At 41.4% G+C, this 17,883-nt stretch overlaps 2 protein-coding genes and 1 long non-coding RNA gene across 4 annotated transcripts; all 3 read right to left on the reverse strand.

Annotated features, from left to right (window-relative positions):
* Positions 1 to 1,137: 1,137 nt before the first annotated feature.
* Positions 1,138 to 7,076, reverse strand: LOC113141818 (uncharacterized). Its single transcript, XR_003296822.1, has 5 exons — positions 6,938 to 7,076; positions 4,184 to 4,492; positions 3,567 to 3,635; positions 3,199 to 3,303; positions 1,138 to 2,848 (listed from the first exon to the last, which is right to left on the reverse strand). It is a non-coding gene; the product is annotated as an uncharacterized LOC113141818 (long non-coding RNA).
* A 2,379-nt stretch (positions 7,077 to 9,455) lies between these two features.
* Positions 9,456 to 11,767, reverse strand: LOC113140645 (low affinity immunoglobulin gamma Fc region receptor II-a-like). 2 transcript variants are annotated; one of them, XM_026324546.2, is made up of 7 exons: positions 11,720 to 11,767; positions 11,340 to 11,366; positions 11,110 to 11,237; positions 10,890 to 11,010; positions 10,396 to 10,641; positions 10,184 to 10,315; positions 9,462 to 9,736 (listed from the first exon to the last, which is right to left on the reverse strand). In XM_026324546.2, exons 1-7 carry the CDS (start codon positions 11,748 to 11,750, stop codon positions 9,675 to 9,677), a joined length of 747 nt encoding a protein of 248 aa, XP_026180331.1. In that variant the 5' UTR covers positions 11,751 to 11,767; the 3' UTR covers positions 9,462 to 9,674. The 2 variants fall into 2 exon arrangements, with proteins under 2 accessions (XP_026180325.1, XP_026180331.1); XM_026324540.2 differs by having other exon boundaries at positions 9,456 to 10,315.
* A 1,293-nt stretch (positions 11,768 to 13,060) lies between these two features.
* On the reverse strand, positions 13,061 to 17,874 carry LOC113139788 (protein phosphatase 1K, mitochondrial-like). The gene is made up of 9 exons (XM_026323317.1): positions 17,721 to 17,874; positions 16,264 to 16,440; positions 15,882 to 16,058; positions 15,519 to 15,691; positions 15,334 to 15,434; positions 15,020 to 15,185; positions 14,164 to 14,308; positions 13,885 to 14,019; positions 13,061 to 13,716 (listed from the first exon to the last, which is right to left on the reverse strand). The coding sequence occupies exons 2-9, from the start codon at positions 16,372 to 16,374 to the stop codon at positions 13,585 to 13,587; spliced, it is 1,140 nt and encodes a 379-aa protein (XP_026179102.1). The 5' UTR covers positions 16,375 to 16,440; positions 17,721 to 17,874; the 3' UTR covers positions 13,061 to 13,584.
* Between the last annotated feature and the right edge of the window lie 9 nt (positions 17,875 to 17,883).

Genomic DNA, 17,883 nt, shown 5'->3' on the forward strand with positions numbered 1-17,883 from the left:
CGTCATTACGTTATGAAAAGACGTAGACGCTCCGACGGCACTAAACTGTATTTAAAAACGTGTTTGTACGCAGGCGTAGCCGCTCGCTCTCTCTCTCTGTCACACAATCGCACAAATACCAGAAGGAATAGCATCAAAAACTGCAAATTCCTTTCCATTCCAAGTCTTTACAGCTAAAGAACAGTGAGAACACATGGTGGAGAACAGTGAGTCAAAGAAAAACAGCAGGTTTTCTGTGAAATATGAAGAAGTTTCCTGTCAAACCAGAAAATAAGCAGTGAAGCTTCAGACGTTGCTTTGTTCCTGCACTGATCATATACTGGGACACACGCCTGTATAGATCTGTCATATACCTGTATAGATCTGTCATATACCGGGACGCACACCTGTATAGATCTGTCATATACCGGGACACACACCTGTATAGATCTGTCATATACCTGTATAGATCTGTCATATACCGGGACGCACGCCTGTATAGATCTGTCATATACCGGGACACACACCTGTATAGATCTGTCATATACCTGTATAGATCTGTCATATACCGGGACGCACGCCTGTATAGATCTGTCATATACCGGGACACACACCTGTATAGATCTGTCATATACCTGTATAGATCTGTCATATACCGGGACGCACGCCTGTATAGATCTGTCATATACCTGTATAGATCTGTCATATACCGGGACGCACGCCTGTATAGATCTGTCATATACCGGGACACACACCTGTATAGATCTGTCATATACCTGTATAGATCTGTCATATACCGGGACGCACGCCTGTATAGATCTGTCATATACCGGGACGCACGCCTGTATAGATCTGTCATATACCGGGACGCACGCCTGTATAGATCTGTCATATACCGGGACGCACGCCTGTATAGATCTGTCATATACCGGGACACACGCCTGTATAGATCTGTCATATACCGGGACACACGCCTGTATAGATCTACACTACCTCTACTGACCAAGTCACAACTACAATACTGCATTTAAATGCTCAGAAAAATAAAACAGTAAACACATGCTGTGTCTCATTTCCATGCTACATCCTATTTCTATCAAAGCTTTGGAGCTGTTTCTGCTTACAGACCTCACTGTCCAAATAAACAAAGGGCTGATAGACAATCGACATAATTTCTTTATTAAAATATAAAAATACAAAAATACATCTCTGTTATGTTAATACAAGTTTCTACATCAATGGTGAAAACATTGTGTGATGCATCGTTGTGTTAAATAGTGAGGACAGACACTCTGCTCTCATGTGCAGCACAGAAGATCTTTGGTTGACAATCACTGTAAAACTGGCCAACAAAACAGAGATGCTGAACATCAGAGTAAACAGGTCCTGCAGTAAAAGTCAGAAAAGGGAAGTTGGAGCTGTGCTTCTAAAATTTAGAATAAAAACTAACAAACCACTGAAGTTAAGGAACATTTTGGCTAATTGGGCCACATCTGGATTCTCTGCTTTCACAGTCTTCATTCAAAAACATGAAACCCCTTGTTTGTTAAAGTAAATGTTCTAAATTTACCTTAGAGGGAACTTTTCAAGTGTTTATAGTCTCAACAAGGGGAGGACAAATACTTCTCTAAGCAAATGTCTGTCCATTATTACTGTTTAATATACTAACTAATACCCAACTCAAGCTGGACATATTGACCTTAATAACGTCACTTGGTGACAGTAACCTAATGTAGTGCCTGATGTAGGTCCAATAGGACCTGAACCTCCAGCTGCTTCAGACCTGGACCAACTGGCCGAGCCTCGTTCTCCAGGGTGGAGCAGAAGTTCAACACTTAAAGCTTTTCTTTTAGATTCTTTACAGTTTGTGTGAACAGAAAGTGCAATATAATTAATGCTGTTACTGCAGTATGTGCACAATTAGAGTGACACTACATTAGGACTCAAAGTGCAATGCACAGACTGGGTCTTGGGTTTTAATAGTAAAAACCCAAAGGCAGAAAAAGTGTTTAGGCCTGAAACTTCAGCCTGGGTGCAAGACCTGTTTCAAACTGCACATTTCAGTTCTTCATTCCATTCCTCATCACTAGAGGTCGACTGATATGGGTTTTCTATGGGGTAATGATTTTTTTTGGACTGTATGTTGGGATGATTTTCTCTCACTGGGTTTTTGTATTTTCTGTCTAAAAGGATCAGGATCAGATTACAACACTGGGATGCTTGTTCATCACCTTACAGGCTCAGTCATCAGCCAATGCCTGTTATATTAAAAACTAGGGATGGGAATCGAGAACCAGTTTTTGTTGAGAACTGGTTCCCAGTAGTTCGATTCCTAGGAATCGTTATTCTGCTTGCTTAACAATCCCACTTATCGGTTCCGCTGACATCAACACATTTGCGAGATGCCGTCAAACACACGCTCCATACTTTGTCCAATATGGCGTTAAGGCTCCACAGGTTGGTTGTATTTTACTATAAAAGAGGAAATATTTGGTGAATGCTTGGTGAAGGTGGTGATGACACTTGAGGTGGAGCTCACAGGTTTTGCGCGAATCATTAAAGAATTAGTTTATTGTCCCCAGAGGGAACAGTCGCTTTCGCAGTTACTGCAAAAAACCACATTTGTACTATAATTTATTCCTGAACCCAATGAGAATCGATAAGGAAGCTAATCGTTAAATTCCCATCCCTATTTAAAAAGGTCAAAAATTGTCCAATTGATCAGTCGACCTCTACTGATGAATATCACTGAATGTAATGGAACCATTTCCCACTACAACATCCAGCCCTGGCTGAAGGCCTGGATCCCCAGTCGTGGTTTACTCGGGGTCCTTCTACTGAGACTCCATCACAGTCTTTGGTTAGTTTTCTGTGGAGAGACCACAAACAATTAACACAATGTCACTTCAACAGATAATCAGCAGGAAGTTTGAGTCAGTGTTTTAACTTCAGTTCCAATAAAAATGTTAGGAGACTAAACACACAGTTCAGGTACAGATCAGCCTGAGTGTTAAATAAAAAGTTAACATTACTTGTTGATGTGTGACAGGACACAGACTCTTCTCTCCACCTCAACACAACAATAACAAACTACCTCCTGCCTTCAAACAGCACGTTGGCATGAATCACTAAATATCACACTCATGTTTACATATTCAAGAAACACCCCTGGAACAAGGTTAATGTCGAGACATTTGGGAGAAGAAATAACCGACTCACGTTTTGCACAATTCTTTCTGTAGTAGATGACGAGGAGGATGAGGGTGAGGGTGACGAGGGCAATGCCAGCAACGATGCCGCCAATAATTATCTTTGTTTTCCAGCCTGGAAGAATAAGAGAGACTGAGATGAGCACAGGGCGATAAAGATGATGCTCTGCTGACTTTAGTTTCCACTTCTTTAACATTTGTATATTTATTGTGCTACTTAAACATTTTCTGTGAAATATTATTTCACTTTCCAGCTGCTCCTGTTTCACTCAGTCCCATCTGTCCTTATGTTCTCAAACAAATGCTGTGACTCTGAATTGAGGTTTTACAAAAGCAAAACAGATAAAACTTATTTCTGGAAACACAAAAGTTACTTACTGGGTTCTGTCACGTTGGTCGTGTTATTAACTGTAGTCGGACTGGATGTGGGGTCAGTCCCTGTCTGGTCTGTTAAATGTGCAACAACACAAAGCAGCATTAAGTTACTGTGAATGTACTGACAGACAGCAAAGTGTATGTGCAGTGTATCATCCCACTGAAGCTGCACTCTGACACAGCTCAGTCCACCTGAGATGTTAATGAAACATATCAATGAAACGTTATGAAACAGCTGCTTGGCTCCGTATGAATTTCAGGGAGTCTGGTTCATCTCTAATGTTTAGGACTGATCAGTTCTGTCGTCACCTGAAGGTCAGTCCCTGCCCACAATAGAGACAGTGTCAAACATCCTGCTAGAGTTGAATGTCTTAGCTCAGAAATGAGACCAAAGTGTGTATGTCAGAGCACTTTGTAAACTTCTGTTTCTAAAGGTGATTTACAGATAAAGTTCTTTATTCTCATCATCATCATTACAGTTATAAAAAATTGTACAGCTGAAGAGACTTTTCTTCTTCAAATAAGTGAATAATCAAAGTAGAGAGAAAGTTTCTAGTGTATTTCTGAAAGACAAAATAGTAAAGTATGACAGAAAACCAATAGGGGTTTACAGTGCTTACCAAGAAGTCCAAGGCAAACGCAATTACCAGCGTTAGTACAAAAAGTGTAGCATCCTCCATCTCCTTCATTTAGTCCTTTGATTGTGACTGTTTTGTTGTCACAGGAGATATTTACTCTTGGTTTGTTTTTCTTATATTCAGGAGTAAAGTCTGCTTGTTCACCATACCAGATTAAAGCCTCTGTATCATTTATTTTTAGTGTAGAGCGGTTCCCACTACAAAACTCAAGGTGATGAAAGGTTACGTCGGTGCCAGCTGCTTTACATATTTTCTGAAGTGGGTCACGACATGGACATTGATTCTTGGCATCTGTAACAAAATACACAAAAGAAAAGGCAGAAAAACATAAATAATTTAGAAATACTGTGAAAATGAATTGATGTAGTTTAAGAAAACAGTGCAATGACACATGTAACAGAAAATGAGATGAAATGAGTGTTTGTATGTTCCTGTGAGCCACTTCTGGCTGAATAACCAACTGATTTATCTGTCGTCTGCACAAGAACCGTAGTGATCAGCTGATCAACATATTACTCAGCACCAGAGATTGATCACCTACTAATCATTTCTGTAGTTTTACACAAACCACTGTTTTGGTTTCAGGGCTCTGAAATGTGAGAAGTGGTTGTTTCCATTTGTTGTTTATAAATCCAAAGTTTTTATGATTAAATCTGTAGATTAGTGAGAAAAACAAACTATTTGCTGCTCTACACAGCACATGGCGTTTCTTCAGGGACTCAGGAGTAAAGGTTTTTAAAGATTTTATTCACATGTCCACAGATCACAGATCTAAGTGTCCACATTGCAAATAACACAGGAGCTTTAAAATCTCGCCCTATGATATAGATCAGGGGTTTACTGACCACGGCTTTGCTTCCCATTGAGAAAACCGATGACACAGAAGTTGAGAAAAGCGGGGGAAAAAAAATAATCGAAAATCGATATGCTGGGGAGGAACGACCATGGTGGATGAGTGGTTAGCACTGTTGCCTCACAGCAAGAAGGTCGTGGGTTCGCAAGCTGGCCTTTCTGTGTGGAGTTTGCATGTTCTCCCTGTGCTTGTGTGGGTTTTCTCCAGGTACTCTGGTTTCCTCCCACAGTCCAAAAACATGTATGTCAGGTTGATTGGTGACTCTAAATTGCCCATAGGAGTGAGTGTGAGTGTGTGAGGTTGTTTGTCTCTATGTGGCCCTGTGATGGACTGGTGACCTGTCCAGGGTGGACCCCTGCCTTTCACCCAGAGAGAGAGCTGGGATAGGCTCCAGCAGATCCCCGTGACCCTGGCTTTCAGGAAAAAGCGGGTATAGAAAATGGATGGATGGATGGGGAGGAACGACTTTGTTGTTCATTTATCACGGAATAATAAAACTAAACTAGTGCTAACACTATTATCTAGCTAGCTGCTAATGTCGCTAGCTTAGCAATTAGCTGTCATTACCAATCAAACCGTCTCACAGCAAAACAAACTTTTCTTAGATTAAAAACGACCCGAGTCAAGTTCGGTAAAGAAACAAGTAACTGATGATATTCAGAAAACCGATCACACAGACGTCGAGAAGACCAAAACTTTAAATCTATAAAGGACTTTGTTGTTCATTTATCACGGAATAACACACGTTATAAAGGTAAACTAACTTATGCTAACGCTATTAGCTCACCAGAAGCTAGCTGCTAGCTTGGCAGGTAGTTTTTTTTCCTTAGTAATCAAAGTGTCTCACATCAAAACAAAGTTTTCTTGGATTAAAAACCACCCGAGTCAAGTTCGTTAAAGAAACTGATGTAAAGGTTCAGTTCATTTGACAGATCGACTCACCATCGACGCCTCCTGCTGCAGGTAACATTATGAGTCCGACAGCTAAGAGGATGAAATCCTTCATCATGACTCTTAACGAGTCTGGGCTTTCCTGATCTTGGTGGGTCATCCCGTTAGTTTCACTAAGTTGTTTTTACAAACTTTGTTATCCGATCGGAGCTGGTGCTTTCGTAGGTTTGAAGGACCCGATGGATACTAAAATGGCTGACTTTGCGGCAGGTTTCAAGGTAGTAGTTGCGTACCCACCGGGTGTTCATGGGAGATTGAGTTTAATGTGGACTTGACACATTTAAGAGATTTCTTTCTTTCTCTCTCTCTCTCTCCTTTCTGTTCGTGTGCTGTGTGTAACTCCGCCCCTCCCTCCGAGACACCACACATATTGACCAATCAAATGCGGCTCAGAGAGAGAGAGAGAGACAGAGAGAGAGGCTCCCATTTCACTGCCGACACATCACTAACTAGTAGGTTTAGGAAGCGAAACAGTAACCTGGATTAAAATTGTTCTCGTTGCTTAACGTAACATTTCATAAACATTTCTAGGAGACTGGTGCTGAGTAATTGACACGCACCTTACAATAGTTAAATTAGAACTGAGACTAGCTTCAGTCAAAATGTAATTTTATACAGTTGAAATGTTATTACGGGCATTGAAGTGAAATTTATTCAACGTTCAAACGGCTCGATATATTTTCCTCAACGAGCGTTTCAGTCAAGTAACATCAGCTAAAATGTCCACAGAAACTTCATAAAGTAAAATACAGGCCGAAACCACATAGGGAAACATGGCGAACAGCAGCTAAACGAGTCTGACTGCTCTCACGGACATTTGCTCGACTAAACTGATCTCTGGCTTATATTAAACACAACGACAAGATTCTCTCGACAGTTTAAACAGATTGGTAAACTATTGTGAACAGTGTAATACAGATAAACACCATTACCTTTAAAAGAGAACAAATCCGACCGTTGACGAGAGAAAATGCAGCCACGAGAGGGTGGTACAACCCATTATCTTCTCGTAACACCAGACCTACATCTGGTCTCTAATGGTTGAGGACAGGAAAGAAAAGACTGTTTACTGGTCCCACCCAGGGCGGTAAAAACAGGAAAAGGCGTGGCTACATATGGTTTGTTCTGCGCATGTGCGTTTGAAACGGTGCAAATAAAATCATAAGGGTGTGGATTTATTTGCATTTCATGTACATTTGAAAAATGTCTCTTAAAAGGAGAAATTCCTGACAGACTGTAAAAACCTGAGTGAGCGAGCGAAGAGGAACAAATGTATAAATAAATACATTGAATGGATAGATGAGTAACTTCCTTCTGTGTTTCTTAAATTCAGACATTAATTCAAATCTTTAGACAATGAAATGAAATAAACATATTTATATATACACATCTGTATTTCCTAAATTCAGTTTCATTTTAATTCCCCCATTTATTTATTTTAATGAAGTCAATTTGTGCCACATATTAACCTTCACATGTTACCAAAAATGGACTGGGTAGTGGTTTGAAACCCATCAGGGGCCTTAATTTGCATGTTCTCCCTGTGCTTGTGTGGGTTTTCTCCAGGTACTCTGGTTTCCTCCCACAGTCCAAAAACATGTATGTCAGGTTGATTGGTGACTCTAAATTGCCCATAGGAGTGAGTGTGAGTGTGTGAGGTTGTTTGTCTCTATGTGGCCCTGTGATGGACTGGGGACCTGTCCAGGGTGGACCCCTGCCTTTCACCCAAAGAGAGCTGGGATAGGCTCCAGCTGATCCCTGGGACCCTGGTTAGGGATAAGTGGGTATAGATGATGGATGGATTGGGCAGTTATTTCTTATTAACACTTTAAATACATCCATCCATCCATCTTCTTCCGCTTATCCGGGGCCGGGTCGCGGGGGCAGTATCCGAGTCAGGGATACTTTAAACTTTAAAAACAAATGGGCATTAATTCTGCAACAATTCAACAAACCAGGAAATATCTCAAAGCAGCATAAAAAACAAATATGGAAATAATAAACCAAATAAATGTATACAAAATATTAAACTGCGTTTGCCTTTACGCACATGCGCAGTACCGATCTTTTCCGGTACAGATCGTGTAGTGACGGGGCGAATTTGCGTGACTGCGTCATGAAAAGACGTAGACGCTCTTACGTCACTTTATTCTATTTAAAAACGTGTTTGTTCGATTTGAAAACTTCCCGCTGTAATCTCAGTCACTGTACATTAGGTTAAAAGATAATAATAAAATAATATAATTATAAAACCTCTCACAGTGAAACAAATACCAGAAGGAATAGCATCAAAAACAACTGCAAATTCCTTTCCATTCTAAGTCTTCACAATTAAAGAACAGTGAGAACACATGGTGGAGAACAGTGAGTCAGACAACCTCTGCTGACCAAGCCACAACTACAATACTGCATTTAAATGCTCAGAAAAAAAACAATAAGTGTCTCATTTCCATGCTACATCCTATTTCTATCAAAGCTTTGGAGCTGTTTCTGCTGAAAAGGTGACAAAAACATGATTAATTAAAAATGTCAGACAGTAAATTTGCAGAATTGTTGTGCTTGACCTTTTAAAGAAAACTAGACACAACCTGAAAAATTATAAGAATAAATTGCAGACAGTGAAGTTCCAGCTGCAGGAACAATATTCAGCACAGTATAGACCTTGTGTTTTTAATATGTGGCTCATTCTCCCTCCTTTTTGTTGGCCTTCCAATCAGAAGCATCTTTCCAGACTGAGGTACGACTGACATATTTAATTTCAGCAGGCAGGACACACTGTGGTTGTATTTACTTAACGACAACATGAAGTGTTGTGGGCCAACGTGTCACTTCACGCTGCGTTGGTGGACAGTTCGACACCTCAGAGCTTAGCGCAGCTTCATTGCAGCAGCTGGTTTCCTCCCACATTAGATCAACTGGAAAGTTGCCTGTAGGTGTGAACTGACTCCAGTACAGCATGTACCCTGACTCTTGCCCAGTGCATGTTTGACCTGATCACAATGAGGAGGCTTCTGTGCTGCTTAACATACATGAAGTCCTTATCAGTCACATTGCATCTTACTGTTCTAAATCAGTGATTAGCAAACAAGTGAAGAAACTGCTAAAATTAACAGATAAATATATTATCCAATAATTAGAGATTTAATAATCCAAAAGCAAACTGGTTATTACTTTTAACTTACAATTTATAATTAGTTTATAATTAATAGTGATAAATAACAGTGTCCAGACTAGTGGTCTCAGTAACACTGGGCATCAGCTAGTTTTACACTTATGATCAATGTAATAAATAACTTGTGTGGTGACCCCTAACACACAAGCAAGCACATCTCAAACCCCCACACTTCCTTTCAAAGCCACAGAAACACTTCACCTCAGGTCGCACAAAAGACCGAAGGGGTTTCTGACTCTACAACAGCAGCGAAGCAGAAAAACAGGCGGTGGTTCAGCTTTGGCTCAACATAAACGCTTTATTATCCATGTCAGCAACTTTCAACTGAAGGTGAAGTGACAAAGCTGCTGCCACAGCTTCATTTATAACATTAAGTTCAGTTTATTAAGTAATGTAAAATAAAACAACAAATATAACCAAACTAGTCCAACTAACCGAAATAAAAACCTTGATAATGTTTTTTTTTTAGGGTGAAGATTTGTTGATGTGTACATTTATTAAATGACTATTTGCATGATGACGTCGTCCGATGTCTGTCTTGGCTTGCTGATGTGCTGAGCTGCAAAACACATAAATGTCAAATACATAACAAAGATGGTCATAGAACCCACCTGTTTTTTGTGAGCAACGCACATAAAAAGGGGAACCTCACACAAGGTGGTTCCTCTGAGACTCACAACGTGAACAACGGGGATTTGATCAGACTAAAACTTTGGTCTCTTTGTCGGACTACTGTTGTTCTAACAGGGTAAAACTAATGGCAGATGTACTAAAGGTACTAAATGACCACTGAGCTCTACACGCACCTTTATGAAAACAAGTCTTTCTGTGACTGTATCTCAAACTGATTCGTAACAATGCATGTGTTTCACATCGTGTGGTGGAGATCCCTCTTATTATTTCACCTGCAGTCCAGCCAAAAGTCAAAGACTGATCTTTAACAAATAATCAGAATAATGTCTGAGTGGAGTCATCCTCAGTGAGTTGTAGTAGCAGCTGTTCTCACCTCTCTTTCTGTCTCTGTATATGAGGCCCAGTAAAACGGTGGACAGCAGGTACGGAGTTCCCACCATGAGGTGACGCAGAACCATGGTGAGGGACAGTGATGGAGGTGGAGGATCCTGGCCTGCAGGTGGCGCTGCAGGAAAAACAAACAAGAGTTAATCTCAGACTATTAAAGTCCAAATGAAGACTGAGTTGGAGAAAACCCCTTGTCACCTCTGACGGTCAGCCAGCTCTCTGGTGAGTCTCCAACTCCACAGACGTTACACTTGTAGAGTCCTCCATCAGATGCAGAAACACTGTGGATGGTCATGTTCCTGGTGGAGCTGGTCCAGATGAAGAGGCCGTCTTTATAGAAACTAGCTGTGAGGTTACTGGACGACGATAGGACTCTGCAGAGCAGAGTTACATCGTGCCCCTCCATCACAGGAAGAACTGGACTCTCCAGGATCACAGGACCAGCTGGACAATGAGAGATTATAAATTCAGCTGGTTCAAAAGCCACTTCAGTTCATCCAGCAAGAGCCTTCAAACTCACAGGCAGTTAAAGCTGCTCAACCTCATGTCTCCTCAGCCTGGCTAATGCTACCAGAACCAACAGGTTAGCTTCAGATGCTAACACATCCAGAAGGAAGAAGACCACACGTGGATCCAGTGTGAGTCCTTTCCAGGGGTAGTACAGCTGAGAGACACCAGGGCCTGTTACCTACCAGTGACGGTGATGTTGACGGTGTTGCTGGTTTCTCCCAGTCCAGTCTCACACCAGTACACTCCACTGTCTGTGGCAGGGAAGGCTGCAGTGACGGAGCAGGGGGGCGGACATGGACGCACCTGTCGGATATGGACCAACAACAACCTCCTTTTATCCAGTATCAGCTAAGAGGCATCATCATGTCTGAGGCAGGTTTCTGAAGCCTTTCCCAAACAAACCTCTCCGTCCTCTGTCCTCTTCACCACTCTCCAGTTCTCCTCCTCCTGCTGCTCCCCCCCCTCACACCTCACAGACAGAGGCTCGTATTTAAAAAACTGTGACCTACTGGGGGAGACGTTTGGAGAGACTGGAGGAAGGAGAAGATCATTTTAATGAAAAATCAGCCAGAGGGAGGACATGCACTGTATTATAACCATGGCTGAACATTACCACTGGGCTTTAACCTTACCTCCAGCAGATTCCAGCGTATCCAGCACTAAATCAGGGAGAAGGAAACACACTGGGTCACTGCACTAGATCTCATTTCCATCCTGATGTTAAATATTGATATGACGATGAAGGTGATCTAGTTTAAATCTCCACAAACTAACGAGGACCTGAGTCAAACCGGCATCTAAAGTGAGAAGTCAAATAAATAGCTAATCATTTATACACTTTAAAACCCATGTGAGACTAAAATCTATTGTTTATCAATGAACTTGCACATTTTAAACAACTATTCACGTTAATCTTGGGTTGAAAAACAAGAACAAATGTGCAGACGGTGCAACAAGAAGCGATTCAACTCAAATTCTCGATTCACAAACACAAGGCACATTCGTTACTCACAGAGAAGTAGACAGAGAGCTGCCACCTCCATCCTGAGCTGCTGCTGAGTGACAGGAAGAGGAAGGAGGTGAAGACGTATGTACTGTAGGCAGACAGACGGACGGATGGATGCTGCTCAAAGCATTAACGTAAAAACACAAAGAATTAGACTGAAAATCTCTTCGCCCAGATGGAGCAAAAAGGCTGTGGAGAAAACAGCATAAAATAAAACAGCTACTACGACACTAAGTCAGATAATAGTATTTTACATCGCTAAGCACAGATTCAATAAATTATTAACTCGTGGGAGACAAAAAGAAAATATGTCGCAAGAGTTTTCTATCTACCTGATTATATTTCAGCACAGACGTCCACAAACTGACCTGTTTTTGTTTACATCTATGTTTCTTTAAATCTAACACTTTAGCTATTTTCCACTTCCCTTAAAATAACTGTATAGGCTGTTATCATATATGCTGTTTTCTTTGTTAATACATATGAATTTATGAACTGTAGGGAACATGTCAATGAGAATAAAAGGAAACAAGATAATGTGTCATTTACACAAATGTCAAAAAACAAAGATTTTTCTTTATCTGTTAATAATTAAACGTCCAAACAATCAAACCTGCAGGAAGTGAAAGGGTCTGAATGTTTTCTCCTATATGTGCCCACACACCTGCCTCTGTCACTTCACACATGTGACACACATTTCTGAAGGTCAGCACACACACACTGTCGGTCACAGGGTTTCTGGGTCGTGTGTCACGTCGTCAGTGGATATTTTATGGTGTTGCTGCCTGCAGAAATATCACAGTGTAAAAAAACCTCTTTTCAAAGTAAAAGCCCTGCATTCCAAATGTTACTGCAGTAAAAGTACCAAAGTACCATCATCCAGATGTACTTGAAGTATCCAAAGTAAAAGTACTCATTGTGCAGAATGGCCCATTTCACATGAATGGATCTGATAATATTGGATTCTAATTATTGATGATTATTGTGTTGATCACTTTAATGTTGGAGCTGATGTTAACTACCTTATATACTTCAATAAAGTTTGATGATCAGTCTGTATTTTCTTTGATTCAGTCTGATTCTGAAAAGGAACTACAGGTAAAAGGTTTGGCTCTGACATGTAGTCAAGTCCAAGGATGAAGCAGCACAAAGTGAAAATGTTTCAGCATCACCTTGTGGTCACATGAAGGAATTTCAGGAATGTCAGTGGTTTCTATATTTACCCAGCGACACCTGAACGCCTCATCACACAGCAGGAGACATGCTGCAGTGATTTCTAGGTGTAAACACTGAGAGACACAATCATCAGGTCTGTAGAAAACAAAAACAAAATTGAGTTTCAGTTTAACATGTTGAACTTTATTCTTTTGATCCTCTCATGTGTGGCCTGTCTCTGAGGGGTCAAAGGTCACAAGACTGAAGTGGAAGCAGATTAGGTGTGTTGTTTAAAAATATGTCAGCAGCTCACATGAAAACACACAGAGGTTGTTCCCATCATAAACTTTTAGATGCATTTTAAACAGTATTTTATTTCAACTCTGTTTGTACAGAGACAGGTTTATTTTACTGGTCAATCCTCCACAAAAATAAATCTGTCTCTGTGTACATGTTACGCAAAGTGACTGCAACAGAAAACAAACAAATCTGACACAGACATATAATTACTGCAATAAACCTCTGTATGTACAATATATTAATATACAAATTATGTACAGCTGAACAGTAACACTACACCCAGCTGAAGGTCGGGCCGTCATCAGGTTAATTCAGAAGTGTTTATGGGAACTTTTGAGTTTGAGAAAGATGAAAAATGTTTCTGTCCTTCAGATCAAAGTCCGGTTTAGCCTGTTGTGATGTTGTGTGTGCGTTGTCTACGCCCATCTCCCAGTGGAAGCAAAGTTTCTGCTCATGCTGTAGACCACAGTGGAGCTCTGATGTTTCCCCCAGGCTCCGAATGGGACGATCACGATGGTGGAGTTGTCCTCTGAGCCGTACTGCAGCGCCTGAAAGACAGAGTTAGTCATTTCCTACATTTCCCAAAATGCCTTTGAGTGACAGCCAGAAGAGGCTTATGAACCTGTTGTTGCAGAATGTGTCAATGGAGAGACAGGGCGAAGTGTATGTAACTACACTGTGACCAAATGTCCATATTTATATTCATTTGTCTTCACCTGCTGAGCGATGACGTCTGCAGCCTCTGTGGGGTCTTGGCACTGGTTGATGACATCACAAATCTCCTGGTCACTCAGGAGAAAGTTGATGCCATCGGTGGTCAAAGCCAGGAAGGAGTCGTTGGCGTGCTGGACCTGCAGAGACAAACAGAGACGCTGGGATCTGTGGTTTCTATGTCAGTTCTCCTGACGGGGAAAACCTGGACTGGTTGTTTGATCCATTTATAAATATCTCCATAAATATATAAGGTTTAAAGATGAAGCTAGTCTGGGACTCACAGTGACTCTTCGTGTGTCCGGCTCAGCGATGACACCGCTGGCTCTCAGGTGGAAGTCTCCGATGCTGCGTGTCATGGCGAGCCGCCCGTTAACGTTAGCCTGACCCACGCTGTTCCACGTCAAGAAGCCGCCGAACCTCTGGATCCTGAACCAACACAGAAATAGTTTCATTCTTTGTCAACATACTAAAAAAGCTGTGTCAAATGCAGAATGATCATGTTTTTACTTTTTAATTCCCTTTAAATTTCTGACTGTACCTTTAAGACTTTATGTATTGTAGGTCACTGAAGCGTTTGCATGTTTGGGTGATGCCCAGAGTTAAACATAGCCTTGTTCTGCTGTTATGTAACACCAGCTGATGTGGACTGGAGGGAAACCCAAACCTGTGCTCTGCAGCTCATGCATGCACAGTCCTTGAGCAAGGCACTGGGTTGCTGCCAGCCACAGTCCAACACCTGCAGACTCTATTTATACACTTGACCTGACTGGTGTCTGCTGGGAAACCTGAGCCCTGCTGCTCCGAGCTGCTCAGCTGCAGCTGTAGTTTGTTGTAGTTTGAATTAAAAGCTCACAATGACAAGGCCAATGTGGTAAGTATATGTGTAGTTATTCACCATTAGTTAGATAATGTTATTAGATAATAACTGGGCTGGCAGGTAAACAGTACTGGGCGTGGCGCTACATTAACAGTTAGTTTATCCACTGCCCCCTGCATAAAAATGTAGTACTAAAAACAGTAATGCATCAAATAACTATTATAATGGTTGTAATTGATAAACTGTTATAAAAATACCACAAAAGCAGTAAATACACAGCAGTAAAAAAAGAGTAGTAGTAGTAGTAGTATAGTGTGTACCGTTGTCTCTCATCCTTGCGGTCAGGTGTGTGGTCTTTTGTGAGTTTATTGGCTTGTCCTTTCCTGCACAGCATCGCCCGACTGTCGCCGACGCTACCGACCACAAGCTCCACGCCATCCCGTAGCATAGCAACCGTTGCCGTGGTGCCCGCTGTCAGGAAGGAGGCTGAAGGGGAAGAGGAGGATGAACACTCGGTGAGTACTTCTCAACTTCTCTTTCCACAATGTATTGGAATATTTTCCCACTATTTCAGTACATGGCCAGTTCCCACACTACCCTTCGTATACTACTTCAGTACATTTGTGTGTCTCACCGTTGTTGAAGTAGCTCAGGTGTGTGTAAAGAGCTTTGTCAGCGTCTAGAAAGGCTTTCTTTAACACTTTCTCCAGGTCGTCGTCCTCCTCCAAAGCATCTCTGAACAAAAACATTCAGCCTCGCTGTCAAAGCTGCATCAGCACCGTTTGAATGTCTTCAACAACAATGTTCATTCATGCAAACCTGATGAACTTCTCCATGAAGGTGTAGCAGTAGTCGGCGGCGTGCGGGCCGCCGTGGCCGTCGAACACTGCGAAGTACAGCAGGTTGTCATGGATACGGGCGACACGGAGGCGGTCCTCGTTCTGCTTCCTGAGGCCCAAAGCGGACGCACTGCCGACCCGAGACAGACTCACCTGAGAGACGGAATTAGACATCAATTAATATGAAATATTCACCTGTTCATTTGTCCAACTCCTCATTTATTCATTCATATTTGTCATTACTCTTTGCATCCATTCATTCTACTCTCTATTTATCTTTTCATTATTTATTCATTCATTCATCACTCCATCCATCTGTTCATCCACTCCTCCTTCCAGTTACCTGTGGAATGGGTTTTCCATATCTGATACTGGAGGGCAGCAGTACTGGTTCTTCTATCCTGTTGTCCCAGATCCCGAGAGAGTCCCAGGTCACCGGTCGGCCGATGTGGCTCCTGTCGAACTGGACCGACCCGCTGGCCTGTCGCACGCCCACAACACCGAACGATGCCCCGCCCACCTGCAGGGTGACAATTCAGACAAATAATCATTGTTGGCAAACGCTGTATTTTATAATCGTCAACACGATGGACGGACAAACTCTTCTCTTCTTCAAGTTGTCCCTCAAATGATGACGTGAGCCTTTTTCTGAATATGTGGGGATTCAGACCTTTGGTGTTCAGATATTATGATAAAACGTGTTTGTAGAGTAATAATAGATTTACCTGTCCGGACGCTGTGGAGGTTTCTGGTGATGACCGTACAGCGAGGAAGGTTTGTCTGGCGATGGTTGAGCGACCACAACGCAGCAGATTCACCAACACTGCAGACGACATGGCTGACTGTCTTTAACAGCTGTGGAGATTCAAATGGGAGGAGACACCTGGCCAGGTGGTGGAGTTCTGCAATTACAAGGAAAACAACAGATCCATTATTTAATTAAATACTGAAACAGGACAGTTCTTCATTATAAGCAGCTACTGAAAATCCAATTCATAAAAGTATCATTGACAATAAACTTTAAGATAAATGAAACAAAAAAAAAAGAACTGCAACGTGAAACCTGTTTCTACATTCAGACCATGAGCCATGAAAGTACTTTTTCTAATATATTGGTGTCTGGTTTTGCAGATGTGACTGATGATGTGGGGCTAAAATAAAGAGTGAAGCATTTAAAATAGATATTGAGCAAGAGTTTAATCCATCAGGCTGGACGACATTAACAAGGATCATCTTGCTCATTCAATCACACCATTCACTCCCCTGACTTATGTTTGTATATGTGTGTTTGGACTCCACAAATAGGCAGCGTGTCGTGTCCTCTCAGTTACAGGTTGGACAGATACACCAGTCCAGGATCCAAAAATACTGAGTCGGGCTCCGTTTGAAAAGGAGTTTAGCTCTGAACCTGCTGACAGAAATTTAAAATGTGCAGAGTTTTTGATTTATTAGATTGTCTTAATGTGAAAAATGGCACGTCCAAAGAGAATAATTAAAAGATAAAATGCTTTAAGAAATCAAAAATGTTGTGGTGTCGGTAACACTGAAATGTTCACCTTTCCCCTATTTGCCCTATTTCTTGCCATAGAATAAACATCAGTGTAAATAACAGTCTGTCCAGGTTAAATAAACACAAGTATGTTAATCATCCCTCAAACTCTTTGTTTCAACAGTTGCTAATATATTTGATTTGTTTAAGTCAAATATAGAAACATCTGGAGCGAGGCTGAACTTTATAATCAGGCTGGAACTGCAGGTGTGTCAGTGTGTGAACATTAACATTTAAAATAAATCAGAAAGTGTCTTTGGCTGAGCACGTTCATGAAAACATCCTCTTTCTTTAATTGAAAACCTTATTTGTATGTGAATTACATTAATCTGGAGTCAAACCACAAACGAAAAACCATCAAGAAAAAAAAAAAAAAAAATTAGCTCCAGACACTGCAGGGAGGAGCCTAAACCTAAAGAAACCTGAATCACAGAATTACAGATACACATTGGGGCATTTTTGTAATATTTCACCTTTCGCATAAAGTAATAATTTACTGACAATTTACAGGTGTTGCTAAAATGAAAACTATTTAGACCGAGATATTAGAACACAGTAGCAAAGATTCTACAATATTTAATGAGGTTTTTTATTATTGCAGCAGGAAAACAAAGTGAAAATGTAAAAACTCACATTTTATTGTTTGTTTTAATTGGCGATTTTCCCGCCTTTGTTCTGTCTCCGTGGCAACAGGTGTCCAGCAGCTGCCTCGAGCCGTCAGTCGCCCTCGCGCTGTGCAGCCAGAGGGCTCGAGCGAGGGATTTAAATTGGGCCTCAGCGTCCAATCAGAATCCAG

This window comes from Mastacembelus armatus, chromosome 18 (genome assembly GCF_900324485.2).
Source record: "Mastacembelus armatus chromosome 18, fMasArm1.2, whole genome shotgun sequence".
Taxonomy (NCBI): Eukaryota; Metazoa; Chordata; class Actinopteri; order Synbranchiformes; family Mastacembelidae; genus Mastacembelus; species Mastacembelus armatus.